The 27891-nt window shown below is 42.1% G+C and overlaps 3 protein-coding genes and 1 long non-coding RNA gene across 33 annotated transcripts in view; 1 reads left to right on the top strand and 3 right to left on the bottom strand.

Annotated features, from left to right (window-relative positions):
• LOC121693928 overlaps positions 1-14890 on the top strand; it is a 41276-nt gene extending 26386 nt beyond the window's left edge. Inside the window, exon 4 of the long non-coding RNA XR_006025620.1 lies at positions 14690-14890. This is a non-coding gene — a long non-coding RNA (uncharacterized LOC121693928). The remainder of the gene's footprint in view (positions 1-14689) is intronic.
• The window catches only part of pcdh2g28 (protocadherin 2 gamma 28), a 197058-nt gene that overhangs the window by 66270 nt on the left and 102897 nt on the right, over positions 1-27891 (bottom strand). The window contains exons 1-4 of one of the 29 annotated variants that reach the window (XM_042073667.1): positions 25314-25404; positions 22034-24371; positions 18884-20704; positions 17775-17972 (exon numbers count right to left, since the gene is read on the bottom strand). The exons of 19 other annotated variants lie outside the window; for them this stretch is intronic. In XM_042073667.1, the coding sequence (XP_041929601.1) occupies positions 17889-17972; positions 18884-20704; positions 22034-24371; positions 25314-25321 (4251 nt within the window). In that variant the 5' untranslated portion in view covers positions 25322-25404 and the 3' untranslated portion in view covers positions 17775-17888. 9 more of the 29 variants (XM_042073666.1, XR_006025614.1, XR_006025615.1 and 6 more) reach the window with 9 other exon arrangements.
• Positions 178-5716, bottom strand: LOC121693924 (protocadherin gamma-A11-like). Its single transcript, XM_042073787.1, has 2 exons — positions 3089-5716; positions 178-245 (listed from the first exon to the last, which is right to left on the bottom strand). The coding sequence occupies exons 1-2, from the start codon at positions 5480-5482 to the stop codon at positions 243-245; spliced, it is 2397 nt and encodes a 798-aa protein (XP_041929721.1). The 5' UTR covers positions 5483-5716; the 3' UTR covers positions 178-242.
• On the bottom strand, positions 11762-14845 carry LOC121693915 (protocadherin gamma-A11-like). 2 transcript variants are annotated; one of them, XM_042073777.1, is made up of 2 exons: positions 12452-14845; positions 11762-11857 (listed from the first exon to the last, which is right to left on the bottom strand). In XM_042073777.1, the coding sequence occupies exons 1-2, from the start codon at positions 14843-14845 to the stop codon at positions 11762-11764; spliced, it is 2490 nt and encodes an 829-aa protein (XP_041929711.1). The 2 variants fall into 2 exon arrangements, with proteins under 2 accessions (XP_041929711.1, XP_041929712.1); XM_042073778.1 differs by lacking the exon at positions 11762-11857 and adding an exon at positions 11926-12130.

Raw genomic sequence — 27891 nt, 5'->3', positions numbered from 1 at the left:
GTGCGCATGCGGCAGTGTAAGGGTTCCGTTGGTGTTGAGACTAATTATGCTCTGACTGCAAGGTCGCATATGTTTCAGATCACTCTTTCGAGAGTCTGTTGTTCTGCACACCTCATAATTATACACGTGCTGTAAAGTTCCTGTGTTTCCAGCGTCTGCGTAAAGAGGCGGGTAATACGGTATAACAGGGAGATGTCCGTTGGATTTATAAAACATCCGCTCTCGTCTCCACCTGTAGCATTTCATTGAAAAAATCGCAATGATAGACACGATAAAAAGACAAGAAACTACCGCTAAGGCTAAGACTAGATAAAAGGTGAGATTGTCATTATATTCCTTGTCATGCGTAAAATCACTGAACTCTGAGAGCACTTCTGGAAAGCTGTCCGCCAATGCCACGTTAACATTGACTGTTGCGGACCGAGAGGGCTGTCCGTTGTCCTCCACTACAACAGTAAGCTTTTGCTTTACAGCATCCTTATCAGTGATTTGGCGGATAGTTCTTATTTCTCCATTCTGAGCGCCCACTTCAAACAAAGCCCTCTCCATGGTTTTTTGTAGTTTGTATGAGAGCCAGGCATTCTGTCCAGAGTCCACATCTACAGCCACAACTTTTGTCACAAGATAGCCCACATCTGCTGAACGAGGCACAATTTCAGCAACGAGGGAGCTGCCTGTATGCACTGGATATAGCACTTGAGGGGCGTTGTCATTCTGGTCCTGAATACTAATTCTCACACTCACATTACTGTTCCGTGGGGGTGAGCCTCCATCCTGGGCTCTAACGTGAAACTGAAAATATTTTATTTGTTCGTAGTCAAAAGAGCGCAATGCGTTAATTACTCCACTGTCAGCATTAACAGATACATAACCTGAGACAGATGCTCCATTTATTGTGGATTCCTCTAGCATATATGAGATACGCGCATTCTGGTTCCAATCTGCGTCTTGTGCGCGAATGGCGAATATGGAGAGACCTGGTGAGTTGTTCTCTAAAATTGAGGCCTCATATGAACTTTTTTCAAACACAGGCGCGTTGTCATTTACATCGGATATTTGCAAGGAGAGGGTGACTGTGTTGGAGAGCGAAGGCACTCCCTCATCAGTGCACGTCACCGTGATGTTATAATCTTTCTGTCTCTCCCTATCTAAGTCGTTGTCAGTCACCAAACTGAAAAAATGGTTTGATGTTGATTTAAGTGTAAACGGTAAATTGTCGTCTATGGAACAGTGGACTTTTCCGTTTTCTCCAGAGTCTGCGTCCTGCACGTTTAGTATAGCTACAGCTGTACCTGTTTTTGAGTCTTCAGATATTGCTTTTGATTTCGACATAATACTTATGCCTGGCTTATTATCATTTATATCATTCACATTAATCATAACTTTACAAACATCAGAGTGTCCCCCATGATCTCTAGCCTGGATATTCAATTGATAGTATTTCTGTTTTTCATAATCAATGCTTCCAATTAATCTCACCACTCCTTCTCGAGAGTCAATGTCAAACAAAGAATTTGCATCCTCTGAGGAAACAGAATATGACACTACGCCATGTGAGCCTTGGTCGGCGTCAGATGCACTAACTGTAGTTAAAATTGTGCCTAGTGGAGCATTTTCTGCTACGGCTGCCTTGTAGACGGACTGAGAACAGACTGGTGCGTTGTCATTTGCATCTAACACTGTGATCTGTATCTGCATTGTTCCTGACATTTGAGGGTCTCCTCCATCCAAAGCCGTCAAAATTAATGACAAATGCTCATTTAACTCCCGATCTAGTGACTTTTGTAAAACCATTTCTATATTTTTAGTACCCTCTGGGTCACTATGTAGTTTCAGCACGAAATTATCGTTGGGATTCAATGAATAGCTTTGGAGACCGTTAATACCAACATCGTGGTCTTTTGCTCTCTCTAAAACAAAACGGGCGCCTGTCTGCGCAAACTCATTGATCTCAAATTTTATTTCATTCTGTCTGAAAACGGGGGGATTATCATTTATGTCTGTTATCTCTACCGTGATTGTGTAGAATTCCATGGGATCCTCTAGCATGATCTGAAAATGTAGAGCGCATGGCGTAGTCTGCCCGCACAATGTCTCTCGGTCGATTCTTTCTTTGATAGAAAGGACTCCCCTGTCCTTGTTCAGCGCGATGTATTCTGTATCCTCTCCGGTGTAAATGCGAGCTCTGCCAATGCTCAGTCTTTTCAAATCCAATCCCAAATCTTGTGCTATGTTTCCAACAAATGAGCCTTTGGGCATTTCCTCAGGAATTGAATAACTAACCTGTCCGCACACTAGCCCTAAACTGAAATCGCAGATGAATAATAGTACTTGCCATATTCCGATTTTCTCCATTTTCCTCGAAAAAAATGCTGCAAATACTGTCTACCAGTTCTTCAAATGCAAATCTTCTACGAGTATAGTAATCCCAAAAGCGTACATCCAATTCGTTTAATACTCCGGGATCAAACAAAAGAGATATCCTGTCTTGGTTTTCATGTTAACAGTACGACGGCCTCCGTTCGACTGTTCCTCTAGACAATGTATGATCCCAGGTGGGAGGAACTGCTTAATATATTTTCACTCAGCTGCTACTCACTAACCAACAGCGGCACTACGAGTCAAACCACAGGAACTACACATGATTTAAGTCTGGTTTAAGTTTTTGTTTTGAGAAATTACAACGTAAGTGCACTCATATGAAGAATGAGAAGTGCAAATCAGTAATTTTGAATAGTGTACGTCTATCGTTTCTACATGTAACAGCCGTACTGTTACTAAATATCTCTACCCATTGAGGCTAATTCCACAGTGATATTTCAGTTAATACACATAATGTAATGTATTAGAAATGCGGGAATAAGTACGCATTAATAAGTACGAACTCATTTGCATAGACACAATTAAGCACACACTATGTACAGTATTGCAAACACATGGGGTTGAAAAATACTGCACTCTGAATTGCACACTGCGAAAGTCACACTTCAAGTGGCTTTCTATTAAGGATTCAGTGCATACCGAAATACAAACATGGTATGAAAATAATATCATAATTATATAAAGTAAGTTGCTTAAAATCCCTCACCTGATCAGAGTCGTCAATCAGTTTCTCGCCGTGCGCATGCGGTAGAGTCTGTATTTCAGTGTTATCCAGACTGATGATGCTTTGATTACAAGGTCTGACATATTTCAGATCACTCTTTCTGGAGTCGGTTGTTCTGTAATGTTCGTAGTTGTACACATGCTGTAGAGTTCCTGTGCCCCCTACGTCTGCGTAAAGGGGCGGGTAATACGGAATAACCGGTAGATTTCCGTTGGATTTATAAAACATCCTGTCACGTTTCCATCTGTAACATTTGACTGACAGTATGGCTATTATTGACACGATGAAGAGAAAAGAAACAACAGCCAGGGCCAAGACGAGATAAAAAGTCAGGTTGTCATTGTATTCCTTGTCGTGCGTAAAATCATTGAACTCCGAGAGGACTTCAGGAAAGCTGTCCGCCAAAGCCACAATAACATTGACTGTAGCTGAGCGAGAGGGCTGTCCGTTGTCCTCCACTACAACACTGAGCTTTTGCTTCACTGTATCTTTATCATTTACTTGTCGAATGGTTCTTATTTCTCCATTCTGTGCACCAACTTCAAACAAGGCTCTGTCTGTCGCTTTTAGGAGTTTATAAGAGAGCCAAGCATTCTGTCCAGAGTCCACATCAACAGCCACCACTTTGGTGACCAGATAGCCCACATCAGCTGAACGAGGAACAATCTCAGTGACCAAAGATCCGCTCGTTTGCACTGGATATAGAACCTGGGGTGCATTATCATTCTGATCTTGTATTATTATTTTAACACTAACATTGCTACTCAGTGGTGGAGAGCCTCCGTCCTGCGCTTTTATGTGGAATGTGAATGATTTAATCTGCTCATAGTCGAATGACCGCACAGCATGAATTACACCACTCTCTGCATTAACAGAAACGTAAGACGACACAGGCACTCCGTTATTCGAGGACTCTTCTAATATGTATGACACGCGAGCATTTTGATTCCAGTCTGCGTCTCGCGCTCTAACAGTGAAAATCGACAGGCCCGGTGTGTTGTTTTCTAAAATATAAGCCTCATACGAGCTCTTTTCAAACACAGGCGCATTGTCGTTTATATCGGTTATTTTTAAAGACAAATCTGTGCGGCTGGAGAGGGAGGGTACACCCTCATCCGAACATGTTACAGTTATGTTGTATTCAGAGTTTTCCTCCCGATCTAATTCACTATCAGTTACTATGCTGTAGAAACGATTAGACGATGGCTTGATAGCAAATGGAATGTGTTCATTGATACTGCAGCTCACCTGGCCATTATTGCCGGAGTCCGGATCATTCACGCTGATCATAGCAATTACTGTATTAAGTGGGGCATTCTCAGCTGTTGTGCTGGACTTAGATATAGTGCTAATAACTGGACTGTTGTCATTTATGTCTATAACATCCACAATAATTTTGCAGGAATCTAAAAACCCCCCTTCATCTTTACCCTCAACAAAAAACTGATAATTTCGTGTTCTTTCATAGTCCAGTTGACCGATCAACGTAACTTCTCCATTACGCCTGTCTACAGAAAACATGTCGGATATACTAGCAGCGCTTCGTGACAAAGAGTAGGTGACTATGTTGTTAGAGCCATTGTCAGCATCAGTGGCGCTTACTGTGGTCAATTGCGTTCCCTTCGGAGAGTTTTCATTTACAGAGACTTTGTAAATCTGCTGCGTAAAAACTGGGGCATTATCGTTTACATCTAACACAGTAACGTGTATTTTCACGGTCCCTGACATCTGTGGTTCTCCTCCATCAACTGCAGTGAACACCAGCGTCATATCTTCATTTTTCTCTCGGTCCAGAGATTTCTGGAGAACCATTTCGACTGTCTTCCCACCGTCTGGCTGCTGATTTAATTTCAGTTGAAAATTATCTGTAGGATTTAGGGTGTAGGTTTGGAGACCATTTGTACCAACATCCGGATCAACTGCTATCTCCAACATGAAACGAGCACCAATTGCAGCATTTTCACTTATCTCAAATTTCATTTCACTCCTTTCAAAACTGGGAGCATTATCGTTAATATCTGTAATTTCTACCGTCACACTGTATAACTCCATCGGGTTCTCAAGAATTATCTGAAAATGTAAAGCGCATGGCGATATTTGCCCACACAGCGCTTCTCTGTCTATTCTCTCTTTGATCAGAAGGATGCCCCTGTCCTTGTCTAGCGCAATATAGTCTGCCTGGTCACCCGTGAATATTCGGCCCTTGCCTGTTTTCAGTCGTTTTATATCTAAGCCCAAATCTTGCGCTATATTACCTACTAAAGAGCCCTTCGACATTTCTTCTGGAATGGAGTAACTGACCTGCCCGTGCACACAACAGAGATCGAACATCACCACTAATACCAGTATGCTCCGCGCCATTGTCCTGGTCGACATTTTTCTTTTCAGATTTCAGTCCAAAACACAGCCTTTCCCGTCAGCAGAACGTAGATATCCAATTAGCCATGTATTCCAATATAGCTCTGTGTAGCGCCGTTGTCTTACACCAAGGTATCAACTTGCAACGAAAGAAACAGTGCCCGACTTGAGGTGTTTTCCCGAATACGGATACGGGTTAAGGCTGTCTTTCTTTCTTTGATTCACTGTGACGTTATGGGGAGGTACCTCTAAAATGTCAGCCAAATCTAAAACCCTGACCAACAGCGGCACTTAGAGTGCAACCTATCACACTACACAAATAAAAAAGTATTGTGAAATGTCATAAACCTGAGCAGTGAGCACATATTACAAAACGTAATCACAGTTATAAACTTTAAATGCATTGAAATGTTATGCATTTAAATGTATAAAAGCGTGTGTGTCAGGTCATTGTGTATGTGTGTGTGTGTGTGTGTGTGTGTGTGTGTGTGTGCGTGTAAGTGAGTGGACGAGAGAGAGAGAGAGAGAGAGAGAGAGAGAGAGAGAGCCTTGTCCGACTGGTTCATTTCAGCACCAAGGCCAGCGACAACACTAGATCAACTCTAATATTTGTATTCGAGATAAGTTACTTCCCTTTGTTTACATACTGAAAGTGTGATGTAAAACAACCCAGAAATGTTTAAAAATAATCTCACCTGATCGTCTGAATCCTCAATTATGAGTTTTTCTCTGTGCGCATGCGGCAGTGTAAGGGTTCCGTTGGTGTTGAGACTAATTATGCTCTGACTGCAAGGTCTCATATGTTTCAGATCACTCTTTCGAGAGTCTGTTGTTCTGCACACCTCATAATTATACACGTGCTGTAAAGTTCCTGTGTTTCCAGCGTCTGCGTAAAGAGGCGGGTAATACGGTATAACAGGGAGATGTCCGTTGGATTTATAAAACATCCGCTCTCGTCTCCACCTGTAGCATTTCACTGAAAAAATCGCAATGATAGACACGATAAAAAGACAAGAAACTACCGCTAAGGCTAAGACTAGATAAAAGGTGAGGTTTTCATTATATTCCTTGTCATGCGTAAAATCACTGAACTCTGAGAGCACTTCTGGAAAGCTGTCAGCCAAAGCCACATTCACATTGACTGTAGCAGAACGAGAGGGCTGACCGTTGTCCTCCACTACAACAGTGAGTTTCTGTTTAATAGCATCTTTATCGGTGATTTGGCGAATAGTTCTTATTTCTCCATTCTGAGCCCCAACTTCAAACAGCGCCCTCTCTGTGTTTTTCTGCAGTTTGTATGAGAGCCAGGCATTCTGTCCAGAGTCCACATCTACAGCCACAACTTTTGTCACAAGATAGCCCACATCTGCTGAACGTGGCACGATTTCAGCAAAGAGGGAGCTGCCTGTATGCACTGGATATAGCACTTGAGGGGCGTTGTCATTCTGGTCCTGAATACTAATTCTCACACTCACATTACTGTTCCGTGGGGGTGAGCCTCCATCCTGGGCTCTAACGTGAAACTGAAAATCTTTGATTTGTTCGTAGTCAAAAGAACGCAATGCATTAATCACTCCACTGTCAGCATTAACAGATACGTAAGCTGAGACAGATGCTCCATTTATTGTGGATTCCTCTAGCATGTACGAGATACGAGCATTCTGGTTCCAATCTGCGTCTTGAGCGCTAATGGCGAAAATAGAAAGACCCGGTGAGTTGTTCTCTAAAATTGAGGCCTCGTATGAACTTTTTTGAAATACAGGCGCGTTGTCATTTACATCTGATATTTGCAAGGAGAGGGTGACGCTGTTGGAGAGCGAGGGTACTCCTTCATCAGTGCACGTCACCGTGATGTTATAATCTTTCTGCCCCTCCCGATCCAAGTCGTTATCTGTGACCAGACTAAAAAAGTTGCTTGATGTAGATTTGAGTGAAAACGGTATATTGTCGTTTATAAAACACTGGACCTTTCCGTTTTCTCCAGAGTCTGGGTCTTGTACACTAAGTATAGCTACCGCTGTATCTTTTTTTGAATCCTCAGATATCGCTTTTGACTTCGACATAATAGTTATGACGGGTTTATTATCATTTATATCATTAACACTGATCATCACTTTACATACATCAACATGTCCACCGTGATCTCTTGCTTGAATGTTTAATTGGTAATATTTCTGTTTTTCATAATCAATATTTCCAATTAATTTTACCACTCCTTCGCGGGGGTCAACGTCAAACAGTGAATTTGCTCCTTCTGTCGAAACTGAATATGACACTATTCCATGTAAGCCTTGGTCGGCGTCCGACGCACTAACTGTAGTTAAAAGGGTGCCTACTGGTGCATTTTCTGCTACGGCTGCCTTGTATACTGACTGAGAGCAGACTGGTGCGTTGTCATTCGCATCCAACACTGCGATCTCAATCTGCATTGTTCCAGACAGTTGGGGATCTCCTCCATCCAAAGCCGTCAACATTAATGTTAAATGATCATTTTTCTCTCGATCTAATGACTTTTGTAAGACCATTTCTACATTTTTGTGGCCGTCTGGGTCACTATGTAACTGTAAAACGAAATGATCTGAGGGATTCAGTGTATAGCTTTGGAGACCATTGACGCCGACGTCTTGGTCATTTGCTCTCTCTAAAACGAAACGCGCCCCTGTTTGTGCCAATTCGTTTATTTCAAATTTCATTTCATTCTGTCTGAAAACGGGGGGATTGTCATTTATGTCTGTTATCTCGACCGTGACTGTGTAGAATTCCATGGGATCCTCTAGCATGATCTGAAAATGTAGAGCGCATGGCGTAGTCTGCCCGCACAATGTCTCTCGGTCTATTCTCTCTTTGATAGAAAGGACTCCCCTGTCCTTGTTCAGCGCGATGTATTCTGTATCATCTCCTGTGTGAATGCGAGCTTTGCCCTTGTTCAGTCTTTTCAAATCCAACCCCAAATCTTGTGCTATGTTTCCAACAAAGGAGCCTTTAGGGATTTCTTCTGGAATTGAATAGCTAACCTGTCCAAGCACTAAACCTAGACCTAAAACGCAAAAGAATAATAGTACTTGCCATGTCCTGTTTTTGCCCATCGTATTTTTGTTCTCAAAAGCTTCCTTAAACTGAAACCTTCGCGAGAATAGTAATCCAAATTGCCTCCTCCAAAGGTCCTTTAATATTCCCGAAACAAACAAAAGAATGATCCCGTCTTGCTGCTAATGTTAACAGTACAGCGGTCTGCGTTCGACTGCTCCTCTCGACAATATGGAGACGAGTGGGAGGAACTGCCTGATATATTTTCGATCAGCTGCAGCGCACTAACCAACAGCGTCACTACGAGTCCAACAAGACGAACTACAAGCCACTTAAATGCAGAGGAAGACTTTTCAAGAATTAATATCTTAGGAGCAATACCTGTAAATTAGGGTGGTGAAAAAAAAGTAGAACCACATGTGAAAATGGCATAAGACTGACTGTTAGTATGGATGGAGGTTATACATGTCTTCCAGAGGATGGACACTACATATTTAGCACAATTCTTTTGAAACGTTTCTGATAACAAATAAACGATGGTCACACTGCAACTCACAATATTGGATTTTACACAAAATAATACAAGGAATGTCTTTTCTTTAAAAAGAAAAGAAGATGTTCATCATATACTCTACTAGACTATTATAGCATAGCATAGTATAGTAGAAAACCTCAAACCCCTCACCTGATCGTCAGTGTCGTCAATCAATTTGTCGCCGTGCGCATGCGGTAGAGTCTGTATTTCAGTATTGTCCAGACTGATGATGCTTTGATTACAAGGTCTGACATATTTCATATCACTCTTTCTGGAGTCGGTTGTTCTGTAATGTTCGTAGTTGTACACATGCTGTAGAGTTCCTGTGCCCCCTATGTCTGCGTAAAGGGGCGGGTAATACGGAATAACGGGTAGATTTCCGTTGGATTTATAAAACATTCGATCACGTTTCCATCTGTAGCATTTCACTGATAGTATGGCTATTATGGACACGATGAAGAGAAAGGAAACTACAGCCAGGGCCAAGACGAGGTAAAACGTCAGATTGTCATTGTACTCCTTGTCGTGCGTAAAATCACTGAACTCCGAGAGCACTTCAGGGAAGCTGTCTGCCAAAGCCACATTCACATTGACAGTAGCAGAGCGAGTGGGCTGTCCGTTGTCCTCCACTACAACAGTAAGTTTTTGCTTCACAGCATCTTTATCATTAACTTGTCGAATGGTTCTTATTTCTCCATTCTGTGCACCAACTTCGAACAGCGCTCTGTCTGTCGCTTTTAGGAGTTTATAAGATAGCCAGGCATTTTGTCCAGAGTCCACATCAACAGCCACTACTTTGGTGACCAGATAGCCCACATCAGCTGAACGAGGCACAATTTCAGTAACGAGGGAACCACTAGTCTGTACTGGATAAATAATTTGTGGCGCGTTGTCGTTTTGGTCCTGAATAAGTATAACAACGCTAACATTGCTACTCAGTGGAGGAGAACCACCATCCTGTGCTTTTACGCGCAAATGGAAAGATTTCAGCTGCTCATAATCAAATGAGCGCAAAGCATTAATGACACCGCTCTCAGTGTTGACAGACACGTAAGAGGAAACGGATACTCCATTAACAGAGGATTCCTCTAATATGTAAGACACTCGGGCATTCTGGTTCCAGTCTGCGTCTTTGGCTAACAGCCTGAAAATGGAGATGCCCGGTGTGTTGTTTTCTACAACCGAGGCCTCATACGAGCTCTTTTCAAACATGGGCGCGTTGTCATTGACGTCTGATACTTGTAATGAGAGGCTGATGCTGCTGGAGAGCGACGGCAAACCCGCATCGTTGCACGTCACTGTGATATTATACACTGAATTCATTTCTCTGTCTAAATCAGCATCTGTAACGAGGCTGTAAAACCCATTTGTTGTTGTTTTCAGTGTAAATGGTGAATTGTCTGTAGTTAAGCACTGAACTCGTCCGTCTTCTCCAGAATCTGGATCCTGTACTTTAAACATGCCAACTACAACTCCTGGCTTTGCATCTTCAGCAATTACACTTGGCATTGATAATATACTGATGAAGGGTGCGTTATCATTCGTGTCTAAAACATCGATTTGTACTTTACACGAATCAGTTAGACCCCCTTCATCACTCGCTTGCACATCTATTTCGTAATGTCGAGCCTTTTCATAATCAATTGTTCCTTTCAACTTCAACACTCCACTTTTCTCATCTATTTCAAACATGTCGCGTGTTTCATCCATAATATTTGTTATGGAATATATAATGTCTCCGTATGAGCCCTGGTCAGCATCTGAAGCAGTGACTGCTGATAAAATTGTGCCTTTTGGCACATTCTCTTCAATACTTGCCCTATAAATCGTCTGCGTAAATACAGGCGCATTATCATTTGCATCTAAGACAGTGATATGAATCTGCGCAGTGCTAGATAACTGTGGGTCTCCTCCATCTACAGCTGTTAAAACCAGTGACAAAGTATCTTCTTTTTCTCTATCTAAAGGCTTCTGTAAAACCATTTCCACAAATTTCTTACCATCTGGCTGGTTTTTCAATTTAAGCACAAAATTATCATTGGTATTCAAATAATAGCTCTGAAGATTGTTCACACCAACATCAGCATCGTTTGCCCTCTCTAACACAAATTTGGCCCCAATAACCGCCGATTCACTGATTTTAAACTTCATTTCATTCTTTTCGAAGCTTGGGGGATTATCATTTATGTCTGTGATTTCAACATTAATGCTGTATAATTCCATTGGATTCTCAAGAATAATCTGGAAATGCAGGGCGCATGGTGTCCTTTGTCCACACAATGTCTCCCTGTCTATCCTCTCCTTGATGAGCAGAAGCCCTCTGTCTTTATTCAGCTCAATGTATTCAGTGTTGTCCTCAGTATACATACGTGCTTTCCCCGATCTCAGCCTTTTCAAATCTAAACCCAAATCCTGCGCGATGTTTCCGACCAAAGAACCTTTCGACATCTCCTCGGGAACAGAATAGCTGACCTGCCCATGCACCGAACAGACGAAGAAGAGCAAAGCGAACAATACTTGCCGCACGACGGTGATGTCCGACATTTTCTCTTTGTGAGAGATATTTAACACGATGCAATCCGTAAAAGAAAGGTATTCCAAATCGTCCTCCCCCTGTTGATAATAACAGTTTTTTGTCCTTTGAATAGCCAGAATTACATATCCACGTCCTCTACCATAGTGTCCTGACTGTTCCCTGTTCTCCGGCGGTGTTTGTAAGATTCTTTTTCTGTCTCTTATGTTGAGGTGATAAAGGGAGGGATTATCGGAATCCATACACACACAATTCTAGACGCTGACCAACAGCGGCGCTCTGAGTCAGATCTGTTGAACTACACATTTTTAGCATGGGAAGAATTAATCGATGTAGCTGTTAAAGTTTGATAATAAAAAATCATGTGAAGAGAAACATAACAAGAGTTGTCACAAATTCACTCAAATGACAAAGAGCCTTCACCGTCATTAGCTACTCTTCAAGCCTAACCAAAGGCCCCGAGCTCTACTACAAGTCCCACAAGATGAACTTCACGCCACTGATATGGAGGGGGTGACTTTTAAAGAATGTATAGGCCTATTTCAGGTGCAAGAAATGCAAATCAGTGATACTATAAAAGGTAAGAAGTAGAACCACGAATTAAAAATCATTAGACTGTCAGTATGGACGTTGTACATGTCTATGAACAACTCTATAAAAATGCTTCACATTTAATATCTGAAAAAATGATGGTCGCATTACCAACAGTGGAACTTCCGCACAAACAAGAACAGCAACCTTTTGCAAATAAATTCATTACATCATCTCTGACTGAATTGATTTAAATACAATACCTAATAAAAACAAACCAAGTTGTTCATACAATATTATAGTATAGCATAGCACAGCATTGCATAGTAGAAAATATATTTTTGCTTCGAAAATCCCTCACCTGATCGTCAGTGTCGTCAATCAGTTTCTCGCCGTGCGCATGCGGTAGAGTCTGTATTTCAGTGTTATCCAGACTGATGATGCTTTGATTACAAGGTCTGACATATTTCAGATCACTCTTTCTGGAGTCGGTTGTTCTGTAATGTTCGTAGTTGTACACATGCTGTAGAGTTCCTGTGCCCCCTACGTCTGCGTAAAGGGGCGGGTAATACGGAATAACCGGTAGATTTCCGTTGGATTTATAAAACATCCTGTCACGTTTCCATCTGTAGCATTTCACTGATAGTATGGCTATTATGGACACGATGAAGAGAAAAGAAACTACAGCCAGGGCCAAGACGAGGTAAAAAGTCAGGTTGTCATTGTATTCTTTGTCGTGCGTAAAATCACTGAACTCCGACAGCACTTCAGGGAAGCTGTCTGCCAGAGCCACATTCACATTGACTGTAGCAGAGCGAGAGGGCTGACCGTTGTCCTCCACAACAACAGTGAGCTTTTGCTTCACAGCATCTTTATCATTAACTTGTCGAATGGTTCTTATTTCTCCATTCTGAGCCCCAACTTCAAACAGCGCTCTGTCTGTCACTTTCTGGATTTTATAAGAGAGCCAGGCATTCTGTCCAGAGTCCACATCAACAGCAACTACTTTGGTGACCAGATAGCCCACATCAGCTGAACGAGGCACGATTTCCGTTACAAGGGAGCCACTGGTATGTACTGGATATAGAATTTGTGGTGCGTTGTCGTTTTGGTCCTGAATAAGTATAACGACGCTAACATTGCTACTCAGTGGAGGAGAACCCCCATCCTGCGCTTTTACGCGGAAATGGAAAGATTTCAGTTGTTCATAATCAAGCGAGCGGACTGCATTAATGACACCGCTCTCAGCATTGACAGACACATAAGACAAGACAGAGACTCCATTAACAGAGGATTCCTCCAATATGTAAGACACTCGGGCATTCTGGTTCCAGTCTGCGTCTTTGGCTAACAGCCTGAAAATAGAGATGCCCGGTGTGTTGTTTTCTACAACCGAGGCCTCATACAAGCTCCTTTCAAACATGGGTGCGTTGTCATTGACGTCTGATACTTGTAATGAGAGGCTGATGCTGCTGGAGAGCGACGGCAACCCCGCATCGTTGCACGTCACTGTGATATTATACACTGAATTCATTTCTCTATCTAAATCAGCACCTGTAACGAGGCTGTAAAACCCATTTGTTGTCGTTTTTAGTGTAAATGGTAAATTATCCATGATTAAGCACTGAACTCTACCGTCCTCTCCAGAATCCGGATCCTGCACTTTAAACATGCCTACTACAACCCCAGGCTTCGAATCTTCAGCAATAACGTTTGACATTGATAATACATTGATTGTGGGTGCGTTGTCATTCGTGTCTAAAACATCGAGCTGAACTTTACACAAATCTGTTAGACCCCCTTCATCACTAGCTTGAACATGTATCTCATAATGTCGCACCTTTTCATAATCTACTTTTCCTGTTGACTGTAATACTCCGGTTTTCTCACCTATTTCAAACATGTCGCGTGTTTCATCCATAATGTTTGTTATGGAATATGTGATATCTCCATTAGACCCTTGGTCAGCGTCGGACGCACTGACCGTTGTTATAACTGTGCCTTTTGCTACATTCTCTGTTATACTGGCCTTGTAAATCGGCTGCGTAAAAACAGGCGCATTATCATTTACGTCTAGGACAGTGATGTGTATCTGTGCCGTGCCAGATAACTGTGGGTCTCCTCCATCAACGGCCGTTAAGACCAGTGTCAACATTTCTTGCTTTTCTCGATCTAAGGGCTTCTGCAAAGCCATCTCCACAATTTTTCTTCCATCTGGCTGGTTTTTTAATTTCAGCACAAAATTATCATTGGTATTTAAAGAGTAGCTCTGAAGATCATTCACTCCAACATCAGCATCATTTGCCCTCTCTAATACAAACTTGGCCCCGATAACTGCCGATTCGCTGATTTTAAACTTCATTTCATTATTTTCGAAACTCGGTGGGTTATCGTTTATGTCTGTGATTTCAACATTAATGCTGTATAATTCCATTGGATTCTCAAGAATAATCTGGAAATGCAGGGCGCATGGCGTCCTCTGTCCGCACAATGTCTCCCTGTCTATTCTCTCCTTGATAAGCAGGATCCCTCTGTCTTTATTCAGCTCGATGTATTCAGTACTGTCCTCACTATAAATACGTGCTTTCCCCGATTTCAGCCTTTTCAAATCTAGACCCAAATCCTGCGCTATGTTACCGACTAACGAACCTTTCGACATCTCCTCGGGAACAGAATAGCTGACCTGCCCATGCACCGAACAGAGGAAGAGGAGCAGAACGAACAATACTTGCCGCACGACGGTGATGTCCGACATTTTCTCTTTGTGAGATATTTAACACGATGCAATCTGTGAAAGAAAGCCAAGGTATTCCTTTGTCCTGCTCGTCCTATTGATAACAACACATGTTTTTGTCGTTTGAATAGCCAGAAAAAGATCAAAAGACCAACGTCCTCGACCGTATAGTGCCCTGGCTGTTCCCTGTTCTCCAGCGATGTTTGTAAGATTCTTTTTCTGTCTCTTATGCTGAGATGATAAAGGGAGGGACTGTCAGAGTCCATAGACACAATCCTACACGCTGATCAACAGCGGCACTCTGAGTCAGATCTGTTGAATTACACGTACTACGAAACAACGAGTCTATGTCAACTCTCAAGTACCACGATACACATTATCTTGATTATTACTGGGAGCCTTTACCATGTAACCAAACCAAACGCTAGCGTCATACATATAACGTTTCATAACAGTATGTCTAATCATTTTCATCAAATGCTTGACAAAGGAAAATTAATAAAATGTATTAAAGCACTTCACCAAACTCATGTCTATGAAATAATAAAGTCTGTGTGTGTGTGTGTGTGTGTGTGTGTGTGTGTGTGTGTGTGTGTGTGTGTGTGTGTGTGTGTGTGTGTGTGTGTGTCTGTGGGTGTGTCGTTGTGCGCGCACAAGGCTCGACGACAGGGCTCGACGACAAACAATCGAATATAAAATCCAGGGTGACATTTCTCAACCGTGTATAGAAATTAAGGAAAAGGTAATGCATGTTGCGCTCACCTGATAGTCTGGGTCTTCCATGGCCAGTTTGTCTCTCTGTGCATTCCGTAGAGTCAGAGTTCCACTAGTATCCAGACTAATGATGCTCTGACTAGAGGGTCTGCTGTATTTCAGATCACTCTTTCTTGAGTCAGTGGTGCGACACACCTCATAGTTGTACACGTGTTGCAATGTACCCGTGCCCCCAACGTCTGCGTAAAGGGGTGGGTAGTATGGAATTACTGGAAGCTGTCCATTAGATTTGTAAAACATCCGATCGCGTCTCCATCTGTAGCATTTCACTGACAGTATGGCTATAAGAGAAACGACGAAGAGGAAAGATACCACAGCCAGCGCCAAAACAAGATAGAATGTAAGATTGTCATTGTATTCCTTGTCATGTGTAAAGTCAGTAAATTCCGACAGCACCTCTGGAAAACTGTCCGCAACTGCAACATTGACGTTGACTGTAGCTGAGCGAGAGGGCTGTCCGTTGTCTTCGACTATCACTGTTAGTTTTTGTTTCATTGCATCCTTGTCAGTCACCTGGCGAACAGTCCTTATTTCTCCATTCTGAGCGCCTACTTCAAACAGGGCTCTGTCGGTGGCTTTTACAAGTTTATATGAGAGCCAGGCATTCTGTCCAGAGTCCACATCCACAGCCACCACTTTGGTGACCAGATAGCCCACATCTGCTGACCGAGGCACAATTTCTGCCAGAATAGAACTACTTGTCTGTACTGGATAAAGGATTTGTGGTGCGTTGTCATTTTGATCTTGGATGACTATTTTAACGCTAACATTGCTAATTAAGGGAGGTGAGCCTCCATCTTGGGCCTTCACACGGAACTGAAAGTCTTTTATCTGCTCGTAATCAAAAGAACGCACTGCGTGTATGACTCCACTCTCAGCATTGACTGACACATACGAAGAGACAGCTACTCCATTAATCTTGCTGTCATCCAGTATATAGGAGACGCGGGCATTCTGCTTCCAGTCGGCGTCTACGGCCCTGACTGCAAATACAGAGAGGCCTGGAGAGTTGTTCTCAACAATAGATGCCTCATATGCGCTCTTTTCGAACAGAGGTGCGTTATCATTTACATCTGTAATCTTTAAGGTGAGAGTGATGGTGCTGGAAAACGATGGAACACCTTCATCAGAGCACGTCACAGTAATATTATACTCGGAGTCTGTTTCTCGGTCCAGTGCACTGTCAGTGACAATACTGTAGAAACCATTTGATGTTGACTTGATGGCAAAGGGAATGTTGTCATTAATTCCGCAGTGCACCTCGCCATTTTTATCAGAATCCGGATCATTCACACGAATCATTGCTGTAACTGTGCTTGTAGGAGAATCCTCATTTACTGAAATGGACTGCGATACAACAGTAATAATAGGACTGTTGTCATTGACGTCAGTTACATCAACTATTATTTTACTCGAGTCTGACAATCCACCATTATCAACTGCTTCTATATCAATCTGATAATATTTGGCTGTTTCATAATCTACCTGACCCACTAAAATTATGTCACCGTTTTCCTCTATATGAAACAAATCAGATACGCCATCGAGGCTATTTGAAATGAAATAACTTACTTGTCCGTTGCTTCCTTTATCTGCATCGGACGCACTGACAGAAGTAACCGATGTTCCTTTTTTGGAATCTTCAGGTATTATGCTTTTATAGACAGACTTTGTAAAAACAGGAGCGTTGTCATTAGCATCTAACACAGTGATATATATCTGAACTGTACCCGACATAAGGGGCTCACCGCCATCCATAGCTGTCAGAAGAAGCGATATATTCTCCTCTTTCTCGCGATCTAGTTGCGTCTTTAAAACCATTTCTACCTTTTTACTACCATCCGCTTGATTATGTAGTTTCAATGCAAAGTTATCTGATGGTTTTAATGTATAGCTCTGAAGGCCGTTGATACCAATGTCGAGATCCATTGCTTTGTCCAATACAAATTTTGATCCTACTACTGCTGATTCAAGTATTTCAAACCGTTTCTCGCTATTTCTAAATGTTGGTGCATTATCATTTACATCGGTAATCTCTACTGTTACTCTATATAACTCCATTGGATTTTCAAGAATGATTTCAAAATGAAGAGCGCAAGGCGTAGTCTGTGCGCATAATGCCTCTCGGTCTATTCTCTCTTTGATAACGAGGACTCCCCTGTCTTTATTCAGCTCGATGTATTCGGTGTTACCCCCCGTAAAAACACGCGCTTTACCTGATTTCAGTCGTTTCAGGTCCAATCCTAAATCCTGCGCTATGTTACCGACAACAGAGGCTTTAGCCATCTCCTCAGCAATGGAGTAACTGACTTGCCCGTGCACTGATCCAAGTAAGATGATGGACAGGAACAATAGGACTTGCCGTGCCATTCTTCTGGACGAAAAATTGTGCTGCTTAAGCCTGGATCGACAGTAGAATCGAGAAAATGTATCACAAGTCGCAATTGCAGAAAGGAAGAGATGGGAGACGCGTAGTCATCTCTGGTATTGCTTAAAAAGGAATGTAACCTACATCTTAAATCCACAGCTCCGTTACTGTGCCTTTATTTTACACTGACGACGTAAGGGTTGTGTGGGAGGTAGTAGTAAGGTCTGAGTTAAGCAGCATACTAGTGGTCAACAGCGGCCCTCTGAGCCGATTTGACAGAACTGCACCATCATTCTACCATATTGATAAACATCAGAAAACGTAATGGGATGATAAAGTGGATCCACACATACATACATGTGCTAAACTGAACAACACTTGACAATGAAAATCCTGAAATTCTTTTCATCTCTACTGTCAGAGACTTATGCCGCACAAACTAACATAAACTGACATTCTGGGTAGATGATCTCTTAAAAAATCCAAACAAGTTCAGCAAACAGCATGCAAATATTTTGCCATTGATATAAGAACAGAGTATTCAGAGACTGAGAAGACAGAGGTGTTCAGAGTATTATTCAGTACCATGGCCAGCGATTTGGAAAGCACTGAGGATCTTCAGCTAGACAGAATACATATTCTTAAAATGTACCGTTAATCGTGCTATTGTATATCTCAACGCATATAAGGATTGGAGTGAGCACAAGGAGGAAGAATAAATAAAAAAGTGCAACGGGCTTCACAAAACTCATGCCAATTATTATAAAAAATCATTATAAAGGTCAGATCAACTAATAACAATTATGTTTTATAAAATATGTATATTATACAATTCAAAATTATAATAAAAAAAAACAAACTATTCTGTAGACCTAGGTAAAATACATTAACAAAAACTGTTAGCATGTTCTGCTCACCTGGTCTTCTTGGTCTTCCATGACCAGTTTGTCTCTCTGTGCATTCCGTAGAGTCAGAGTTCCACTAGTATCCAGACTAATGATGCTCTGACTAGAGGGTCTGCTGTATTTCAGATCACTCTTTCTGGAGTCAGTGGTGCGACACACCTCATAGTTGTACACGTGTTGCAATGTACCCGTGCCCCCAACGTCTGCGTAAAGGGGTGGGTAGTATGGAATTACTGGAAGCTGTCCATTAGATTTATAAAACATCCGATCGCGTCTCCATCTGTAGCATTTCACTGACAGTATGGCTATAAGGGAAACGACGAAGAGGAAAGATACCACAGCCAGCGCCAAAACAAGATAAAATGTAAGATTGTCATTATACTCCTTGTCGTGCGTAAATTCAGTAAATTCCGAGAGAACCTCTGGAAAACTGTCCGCAACCGCCACATTGACGTTTACTGTAGCTGAGCGAGAGGGCTGTCCGTTGTCTTCGACTATCACTGTTAGTTTTTGTTTCATTGCATCCTTGTCGGTCACCTGGCGAACAGTCCTTATTTCTCCATTCTGAGCGCCTACTTCAAACAGGGCTCTATCGGTTGCTTTTACAAGTTTATACGAGAGCCAGGCATTCTGTCCAGAGTCCACATCCACAGCTACCACTTTGGTGACCAGATAGCCCACATCTGCTGACCGAGGCACAATTTCTGCCAGAATAGAACTACTTGTCTGTACTGGATAAAGAATTTGTGGTGCGTTGTCATTTTGATCTTGGATGACTATTTTAACGCTAACATTGCTAATTAAGGGAGGTGAGCCTCCATCTTGGGCCTTCACACGGAACTGAAAGTCTTTTATCTGCTCGTAATCAAAAGAACGCACTGCGTGTATGACTCCACTCTCAGCATTGACTGACACATACGAAGAGACAGCTACTCCATTAATCTTGCTGTCATCCAGAATATAGGAGACGCGGGCATTCTGCTTCCAGTCTGCGTCTACGGCCTTAACTGTAAATACAGAGAGGCCTGGCGAGTTGTTTTCAACAACAGATGCTTCATATGTACTCTTTTCGAACAGAGGTGCGTTATCATTCACGTCTGCAATCTTTAAGGTGAGCGTGATGGTGCTAGAAAGCGATGGAACACCTTCATCAGAGCACGTCACTGTAATATTATACTGGGAGTCTGTTTCACGGTCAAGTGCACTGTCAGTAACAACACTGTAGAAACCATTTGATGTTGACTTGATGGCAAAAGGAATGTTAGCATTCATTCCGCAGTGCACTTCGCCGTTTTTCTCAGAGTCTGGGTCATCTACACTAATCATCGCCACCACTGTGTTCGCTGGAGAGTCTTCATTTATTGAAATGGATTGCGAAATAATATTAATAACAGGGCTGTTATCATTGACGTCAGTTACATCTACGATTATTTTACTCGAGTCTGATAATCCACCATTATCTACTGCCTCTATGTCAATCTGGTAATATTTGGCTGTTTCGTAATCTACCTTCCCCACTAAAACTATGTCACCGTTTTCCTCGATATGAAACAAATCAGATACGCCATCGAGGCTATTTGAAATGAAATAACTTACTTGTCCGTTGCTTCCTTTATCTACATCGGATGCACTGATCGATGTAACCAATGTTCCTTTTTTGGAATCTTCAGGTATTACGCTCTTATATACAGCCTTTGTGAAAACAGGAGCGTTGTCATTAGCATCTAACACAGTGATGTATATGTGGACTGTGCCCGACATAAGAGGCTCACCGCCATCCATAGCTGTCAGAAGAAGCGACATATTCTCCTCTTTCTCGCGATCTAGTTGTTTCTGTAAAACCATTTCTACCTTTTTACTACCATCCGCTTGGTTATGTAGTTTCAATGCAAAGTTATCTGTTGGTTTTAATGTATAGCTTTGAAGGCCGTTGATACCAATGTCGAGATCCATCGCTTTGTCTAATACAAATTTTGATCCTACCACTGCTGTTTCAAGTATTTCAAACCGTTTTTCGCTATTTCTAAATGTTGGGGCATTATCATTTACATCGGTAATTTCTACTGTTACTCTATATAATTCCATTGGATTTTCCAGAATGATCTGAAAGTGAAGAGCGCAAGGCGTAGTCTGTGCGCATAATGCCTCTCGGTCTATCCTCTCTTTGATTACAAGAATCCCCCTGTCTCTATTAAGCTCGATGTATTCTGTGCTATCCGTCGTATAAATACGAGCTTTACCTGATTTCAGTCTTTTCAGGTCCAATCCCAAATCCTGCGCTATGTTACCGACAACAGAGCCTTTAGCCATCTCCTCGGCAATCGAGTAACTGACCTGCCCAGACACTGAGCTTAGTGAGACGACCGACATGAACAAAAGGACTAGTTGTGATATTCCTTTAGTCGAAAAAAATCCCGTCGGAGACCGTGCAATCCAAAAGAAGCCATGACGAGTCATATTTGCAGCTCGGAATAGGTATCTAAGGTGTGATAATCCAACGTATTAAGGAAATTATCATTTAGCGTAAGGATACAGCTCCGTTTTGTTCTTTCTTTTACACTGGTCATGTACTAATGATGGGGAAGGTACTATTTGTAGTATGGTCTATGTTCATCGGCAACATACTGTTGGCCAACAGCGGCCCTCTGAGCCGAACCAATAGAACTACACTGGTAAATAGACTGCACTAGTAAAGATGTGCAGTCAGAGTGCAGTGAAGGAACCTATGAAAATATCTAAATCGGATAACCTGTGGAATTGCACCACCATTGCACCTAATCAGCTAATCAGTGCTAAGATGCATAACTGGTCAGAGATTTCATTGCACTAAATATGTCATACAAGTCTTCTCTCTACATGTGCATGCCTCTTAGGCCAACAAGAACCACCAGCATCTAAGTATGCTTTAACTTTGCAGTGGCTGAATGTATATTCAGGACCATGGTCAGCGATTTGCAAATCACTGCAGATCTACTCGCATATAGGCCTTTCTTGCACTAGTTTTGCACAAACTGTTTAAAATGTGTGAGCAGACCTAGATTACTTTAAACACTATATGAAAAAGGGGGAAGTGTGTGGTGTGTGTGTGTGTGTGTGTGTGTGTGTGTGTGTGTGTGTGTAACGACAAGTGCAATGTGTGGAAAGCTTATGAACCATGCTCACCTGGTCTTTTAAGTCTTCAGTGCTCATTCTGTCTCTCTGTATATGAGGAAGTGTCTGTGATCCACCTGTGTCCAGACTAATGATGCTTTGACTACAAGGACCTCCATATTTCACATCACTCTTTCGGGAGTCAGTTGTTCTGTACAGCTCGTAATTGTAAACGCGTTGCAGTGTTCCAGTGCCACCTGCGTCCGCGTAAAGAGGTGGGTAATACGGAATAACAGGGAGATTTCCATTGGACTTATAAAACATCTGCTCACGTCTCCACCTGTAACATTTCACCGACAGTATGGATATGATGGATATAATGAAGAGAAATGAAACTACGGCTAAAGCCAACACCAGGTAAAACGTCAGGTTGTCGTTATACTCCTTATCCGGCATGAAGTCGGTGAACTCTGATAGCACCTCAGGGAAGCTGTCTGCCACCGCCACGTTAACATTCACAGTCGCCGAGCGAGCTGGCTGTCCGTTGTCTTCCACTACAACAGTGAGCTTTTGTTTCACTGCATCCTTGTCAGTGATTTGGCGAATAGTCCTTATTTCTCCATTCTGAGCACCAACTTCAAACAAGACCCTGTCTGTCATTTTCTGTAGTTTATAAGAGAGCCAGGCATTCTGTCCAGAATCTACGTCGACAGCCACCACTTTTGTGACGAGATAGCCTACATCTGCTGACCGAGGCACCATTTCAGCCACCAGGGAGCCACTGGTGTGTACGGGATAGAGCACCTGTGGTGCGTTGTCGTTTTGATCTTGAATAGTTATTTTAACACTGACATTACTGCTTAGCGGAGGAGACCCTCCGTCTTGCGCTTTTACGCGGAACACAAAGTCCTTCATCTGCTCATAATCGAAAGAACGCACGGCACGAATGACCCCGGTTTCAGCATCGACAGAGACATATGAAGAGATAGGCACTCCATTTGTCGACGATTCATCTAAAATATACGATACGCGGGCATTCTGTTTCCAATCTGCGTCCACAGCCTTAATGGAAAATACTGAAATGCCTGGTGTGTTATTCTCCACAATGGATGCAGCATATGAACTTTTTTCAAAAACAGGCGCATTATCATTTACATCAGACACCTGCAATGAGAGAGTGACGCTGCTAGAGAGTGAAGGCACGCCTTCATCGGAACAAGTCACACTAATGTTATAACCCGAGTCTGTTTCACGGTCCAATGCACTGTCCGTAATGATGCTATAAAATCCGTTTGAAGTTGATTTAATAGCGAAAGCGATATTATCACCCATAACGCAGTGAACTCGACCATTCTTTTCAGAATCTGGATCATTGACACTAATCATTGCTATGACTGTGCCTGCGGCCGAGTCTTCATTTACTGAACTGGATTTAGAGATTATATTAATAGTCGGGTTGTTATCATTAACGTCAACAACGTCTACGATTATCTTACTTGAATCCGATAGCCCGCCCTTATCCACTGCTTCTACATCAATCTCGTAATGCTTGGCTGTTTCATAGTCGATATCTCCAACTAATATCACTTCGCCATTTTCCTGCACAAAAAACAAATCGGACACGTCATGCTGACTGTTCGGGATTAAATAACTAACTTGACCATTTGACCCTTTATCTGCGTCGTAAGCATTAACACTGGTTAACACAGTACCTTTTGGTGAGTTTTCAGTCACAACTGTTTTATACACAGCTTTGGTGAAAACTGGCGCATTGTCATTGATATCTAATACTGTGATATGTATTTTTACCGTCCCCGACATTAATGGCTCTCCGCCATCCATTGCTGTTAAAACAAGCGATATGTCCTCTTGTTTCTCTCGGTCTAGAGGCTTCTGTAAAATCATTTCAACTTTTTTACTGCCATCTGCCTGGCTATGTAATTTCAGTTCGAAATTTTCTGTTGGTTTTAATGTGTATGTCTGAAGGCCATTTATACCAATGTCTAGATCCATTGCTTTATCTAACAGAAATTTCGATCCAACAACAGCGGATTCAGGCATTTCAAAACGTTTTTCACTATTTCTGAACGTGGGAGCATTATCGTTTACATCTATTATTTCAACTGTTATCCTGTATAATTCCATCGGATTCTCCAGAATAATCTGAAAATCTAGTGCGCAAGGCGTAGTCTGTCCACATAGTGCTTCTCGGTCTATTCTCTCTTTGATGGTGAGGAGTCCCCTGTCTTTATTCAGCTCGATGTATTCCGTGCTGTCTCCAGCATAAACTCGAGCTCTGCCGGATTTCAGTCTTTTCAGTTCCAATCCTAAATCCTGTGCTATGTTACCAACCACAGATCCAACAGCCATCTCCTCCGGAATAGAGTAACTGACCTGTCCGTGGACGGTGCTAAGAAAGAAGACCAAAGCAAACAATAGTACTTGCCGAGCAATTCCTTTTGTACACATTTCGTCGTCAAATTCGATGAGAACGATACAATCCAAGGTAGTTGTAAGCGATTATGATTCTTGCCGCTATAAGTAATGACGCTAATGCGTTTGTTGTCCCTTGCATAGATTGAAAACAAGTAGTTTTTATATCACATATTCGGCTTCGCACGATCCTTCTCAGCTCTGTTCCCTTCCACTCGCCAAATAAAGATATGTAAGAGGGAGGTACCGACAGTAGGACTGTCTACATTCACAACATGCTATCCAACAGCGGCCCGCTGAGTTAAATCAGTTGAACTGCACTTACATTTCACTGCATTTAAGATATATTTGATCAACATAAAGTGCAGCCATACAACCCATACTGGTACATCTTAACAAAACAAATAAATTGAAAATAACACACACAGAATGACTAACTTATTCTCGGTGTTTGTTTTAAAGGTTAGGTGAAGTTCAGATGTATATGAATAGTACCCCAATAAGACAAATAGATTGGGGTCAGATGTGTGAGTTTCAGAAAAAAAAAAAAAAAGATTATAGCTAAAAAAACACTTTGCCTGTATATTTGTCTGATATATGTCTAATTGTAAAAATGTAGAATTGTAGTGGTATACATTCATATAGCAATATAGCAGCAGTATTCACTCTTCAAAAATATGCACTTCAGAAACAAAGATCACTGGCCTGCGTCAAGAGCCATGTTCAGAACCATGGCCAGCAACAGACCAAGCCACACACGTGCAAACGTTTGAAGCAACCAAATGTACAGTATACACTACCAAAGCTTTGCTGAGAGAAAACATAAGACATGACATGGGGGAAAAAATAGAAATTCTCCATAGAAATGAGAATGGAATGTGCAATGCATGATCATATTAATAAATGCTAAGGAGCTCACCTGCTCATTTAAGTCTTCAGTGCTCATTCTGTCTCTCTGCATATGAGGAAGTGTCTGTGATCCATTTGTGTCCAAAGTGCTTTGACCTCCATATTTCATATCACTCTTTCGGGAGTCAGTTGTTCTGTACAGCTCGTAATTGTAAACGCGTTGCAGTGTTCCAGTGCCACCTGCGTCCGCGTAAAGAGGTGGGTAATATGGAATAACAGGGAGATTTCCATTGGACTTATAAAACATCCTCTCACGTCTCCATCTGTAGCATTTCACTGAGAGTATGGCTATGATGGACACAATGAATAGGAATGAAACTACAGCCAGGGCCAAAACGAGGTAAAATGTCAGGCTGTCATTGTACTCCTTGTCGTGCGTAAAGTCACTAAACTCCGAGAGCACTTCGGGGAAGCTGTCGGCCACTGCTACGTTAACATTCACAGTTGCTGAACGAGACGGCTGCCCGTTGTCTTCCACTACAACAGTGAGCTTTTGCTTCACAACATCTTTATCTGTGACTTGTCGTATAGTTCTTATTTCTCCATTTTGTGCACCAACTTCAAACAGCGCTCTGTCTGTTGCCTTCAAGAGTTTATAAGACAGCCAGGCATTTTGACCAGAGTCCACATCAACAGCAACAACTTTCGTGACGAGGTAGCCAACATCTGCTGAACGGGGAACAATTTCAGCAATGGCCGAAACACTAGTCTGTACTGGGTATAAAACCTGCGGTGCGTTATCGTTTTGATCCTGCACCAATATTTTAACAGTAGCATTACTACTCAGGGGAGGGGAGCCGCCGTCTTGAGCTTTTATTCGAAATACAAACTCCTTTATTTGCTCATAGTCAAAAGCGCGAACCGCATGGATAATTCCGCTCTCAGCACTGACGGATACGTATGAAGAGACAGGCACGCCATTAATCGAGGAATCTTCTAACATGTAGGATATTCTAGCATTTTGGTTCCAGTCTGCGTCTATGGCTTTTACTGTGAATACAGAGAGACCCGGAGAGTTGTTCTCCATAACGAAAGCCTCATAGAAGCTCTTCTCAAACACTGGCGCATTATCATTTACATCTGATACTTGTAAGGAGAGAGTGTGGCTGTTCATGAGAGATGGTTCTCCATTATCAGAACATATTACAGTAATGTTATAAGATGACTCTGTCTCTCGATCCAAATCATTCTCAGTAACTACACTATAAAAACCATTTGATGTCGATCTAATTATAAATGGGATATTATCGTCAATACTGCACTGAACCTGCCCATTTCTCTCTGAATCTGGGTCTTGGACACTCATAATAGCTATAACAGTATCTGGTGCCGAATTTTCTGGCACTGACTTGGATGTTGACATGACGTTAATCAGTGGTTTGTTATCGTTCACATCCAGTATATCAATAACGAGTTTACTGGAATCTGAAAGGCCACCGTGGTCTTTGGCATCAACATCGATCTGGTAATGTTTGGCTTTTTCATAGTCCAGTTGTCCAACTAAACGGATTTCTCCATTCTCCTCATTTATAGTCACAAGTTCAATTACTCCATCAGTACTGCTTGTAATAGAGTAGGACACCAAGCCGTTTGCGTCTTTGTCACTGTCCACTGCCGTAACGACTGTTAATAACGTTCCCACTGGCGAATTCTCAGCAATACTTACTTTATATACAGACTGGGAGAAAATAGGTCTGTTGTCGTTTGCGTCTAGCACCGTGACATGAATCTGAACTGTACCAGACATCTGCGGCTCACCCCCATCCAAAGCAGTTAACAACAAAGACATCTTCTCTTGTTTTTCCCTATCAAGAGGTTTCTGTAAAACCATTTCAACCTTTTTACTCCCATCTGCTTGGCTATTTAATTTCAAACTGAAATGTTCTGTCGGTTTCAGAGTATAGCTTTGGAGGCTATTTATACCGACATCTGGATCTACAGCTCTCTCAAGGCTAAATCTCGACCCTACTGCCGCTATTTCGCTTATTTCAAATTTAAGTTCGTCCTTTTTAAAAACAGGAGCATTGTCGTTTATATCAGTTATCTCAACAGTAACACGGAAGAATTCAATTGGATTTTCCAGAATAATCTGAAAATGTAAAGCACAGGGCGTTGTCTGCCCACATAATGTTTCTCTGTCTATTCTGTCTTTGATCAAGAGGACACCCTTTTCTTTAATGAGCTCAATATACTCGACGCTATCTCCGGTGAAAATACGAGCTTTGCCTGAAACTAGTCTTTTCACGTCTAACCCCAAATCCATCGCTATATTACCAACTAAAGAGCCTTTAGCCATCTCCTCTGGAATTGTGTAACTGACCTGCGCCACTACTGAGCTGAGAGACACGAGAAACATAAACCAGACTACTTGCCGTGCCATTGTTCTATCCGTCATTTTCTCAATGCGTCGAAATAATGGTATAATCCATAAACAATCCTATGGTTTGGACAAGAGCATTAATCCCAATGTGGATATGTTTAGAAATCCTGTTTACTTCTTTGAAAACGAGATCTTCTTCACGTCGAGTTCTTTGTAATGTGGACGGTGCATCTATGCTGGGATTTTTCACAAGCGAGGATAATGACGA

This window comes from Alosa sapidissima, chromosome 20, assembly GCF_018492685.1.
Source record: "Alosa sapidissima isolate fAloSap1 chromosome 20, fAloSap1.pri, whole genome shotgun sequence".
Lineage (NCBI taxonomy): Eukaryota > Metazoa > Chordata > Actinopteri > Clupeiformes > Clupeidae > Alosa > Alosa sapidissima.
This window is presented reverse-complemented; position numbering and strand designations above follow the sequence as displayed.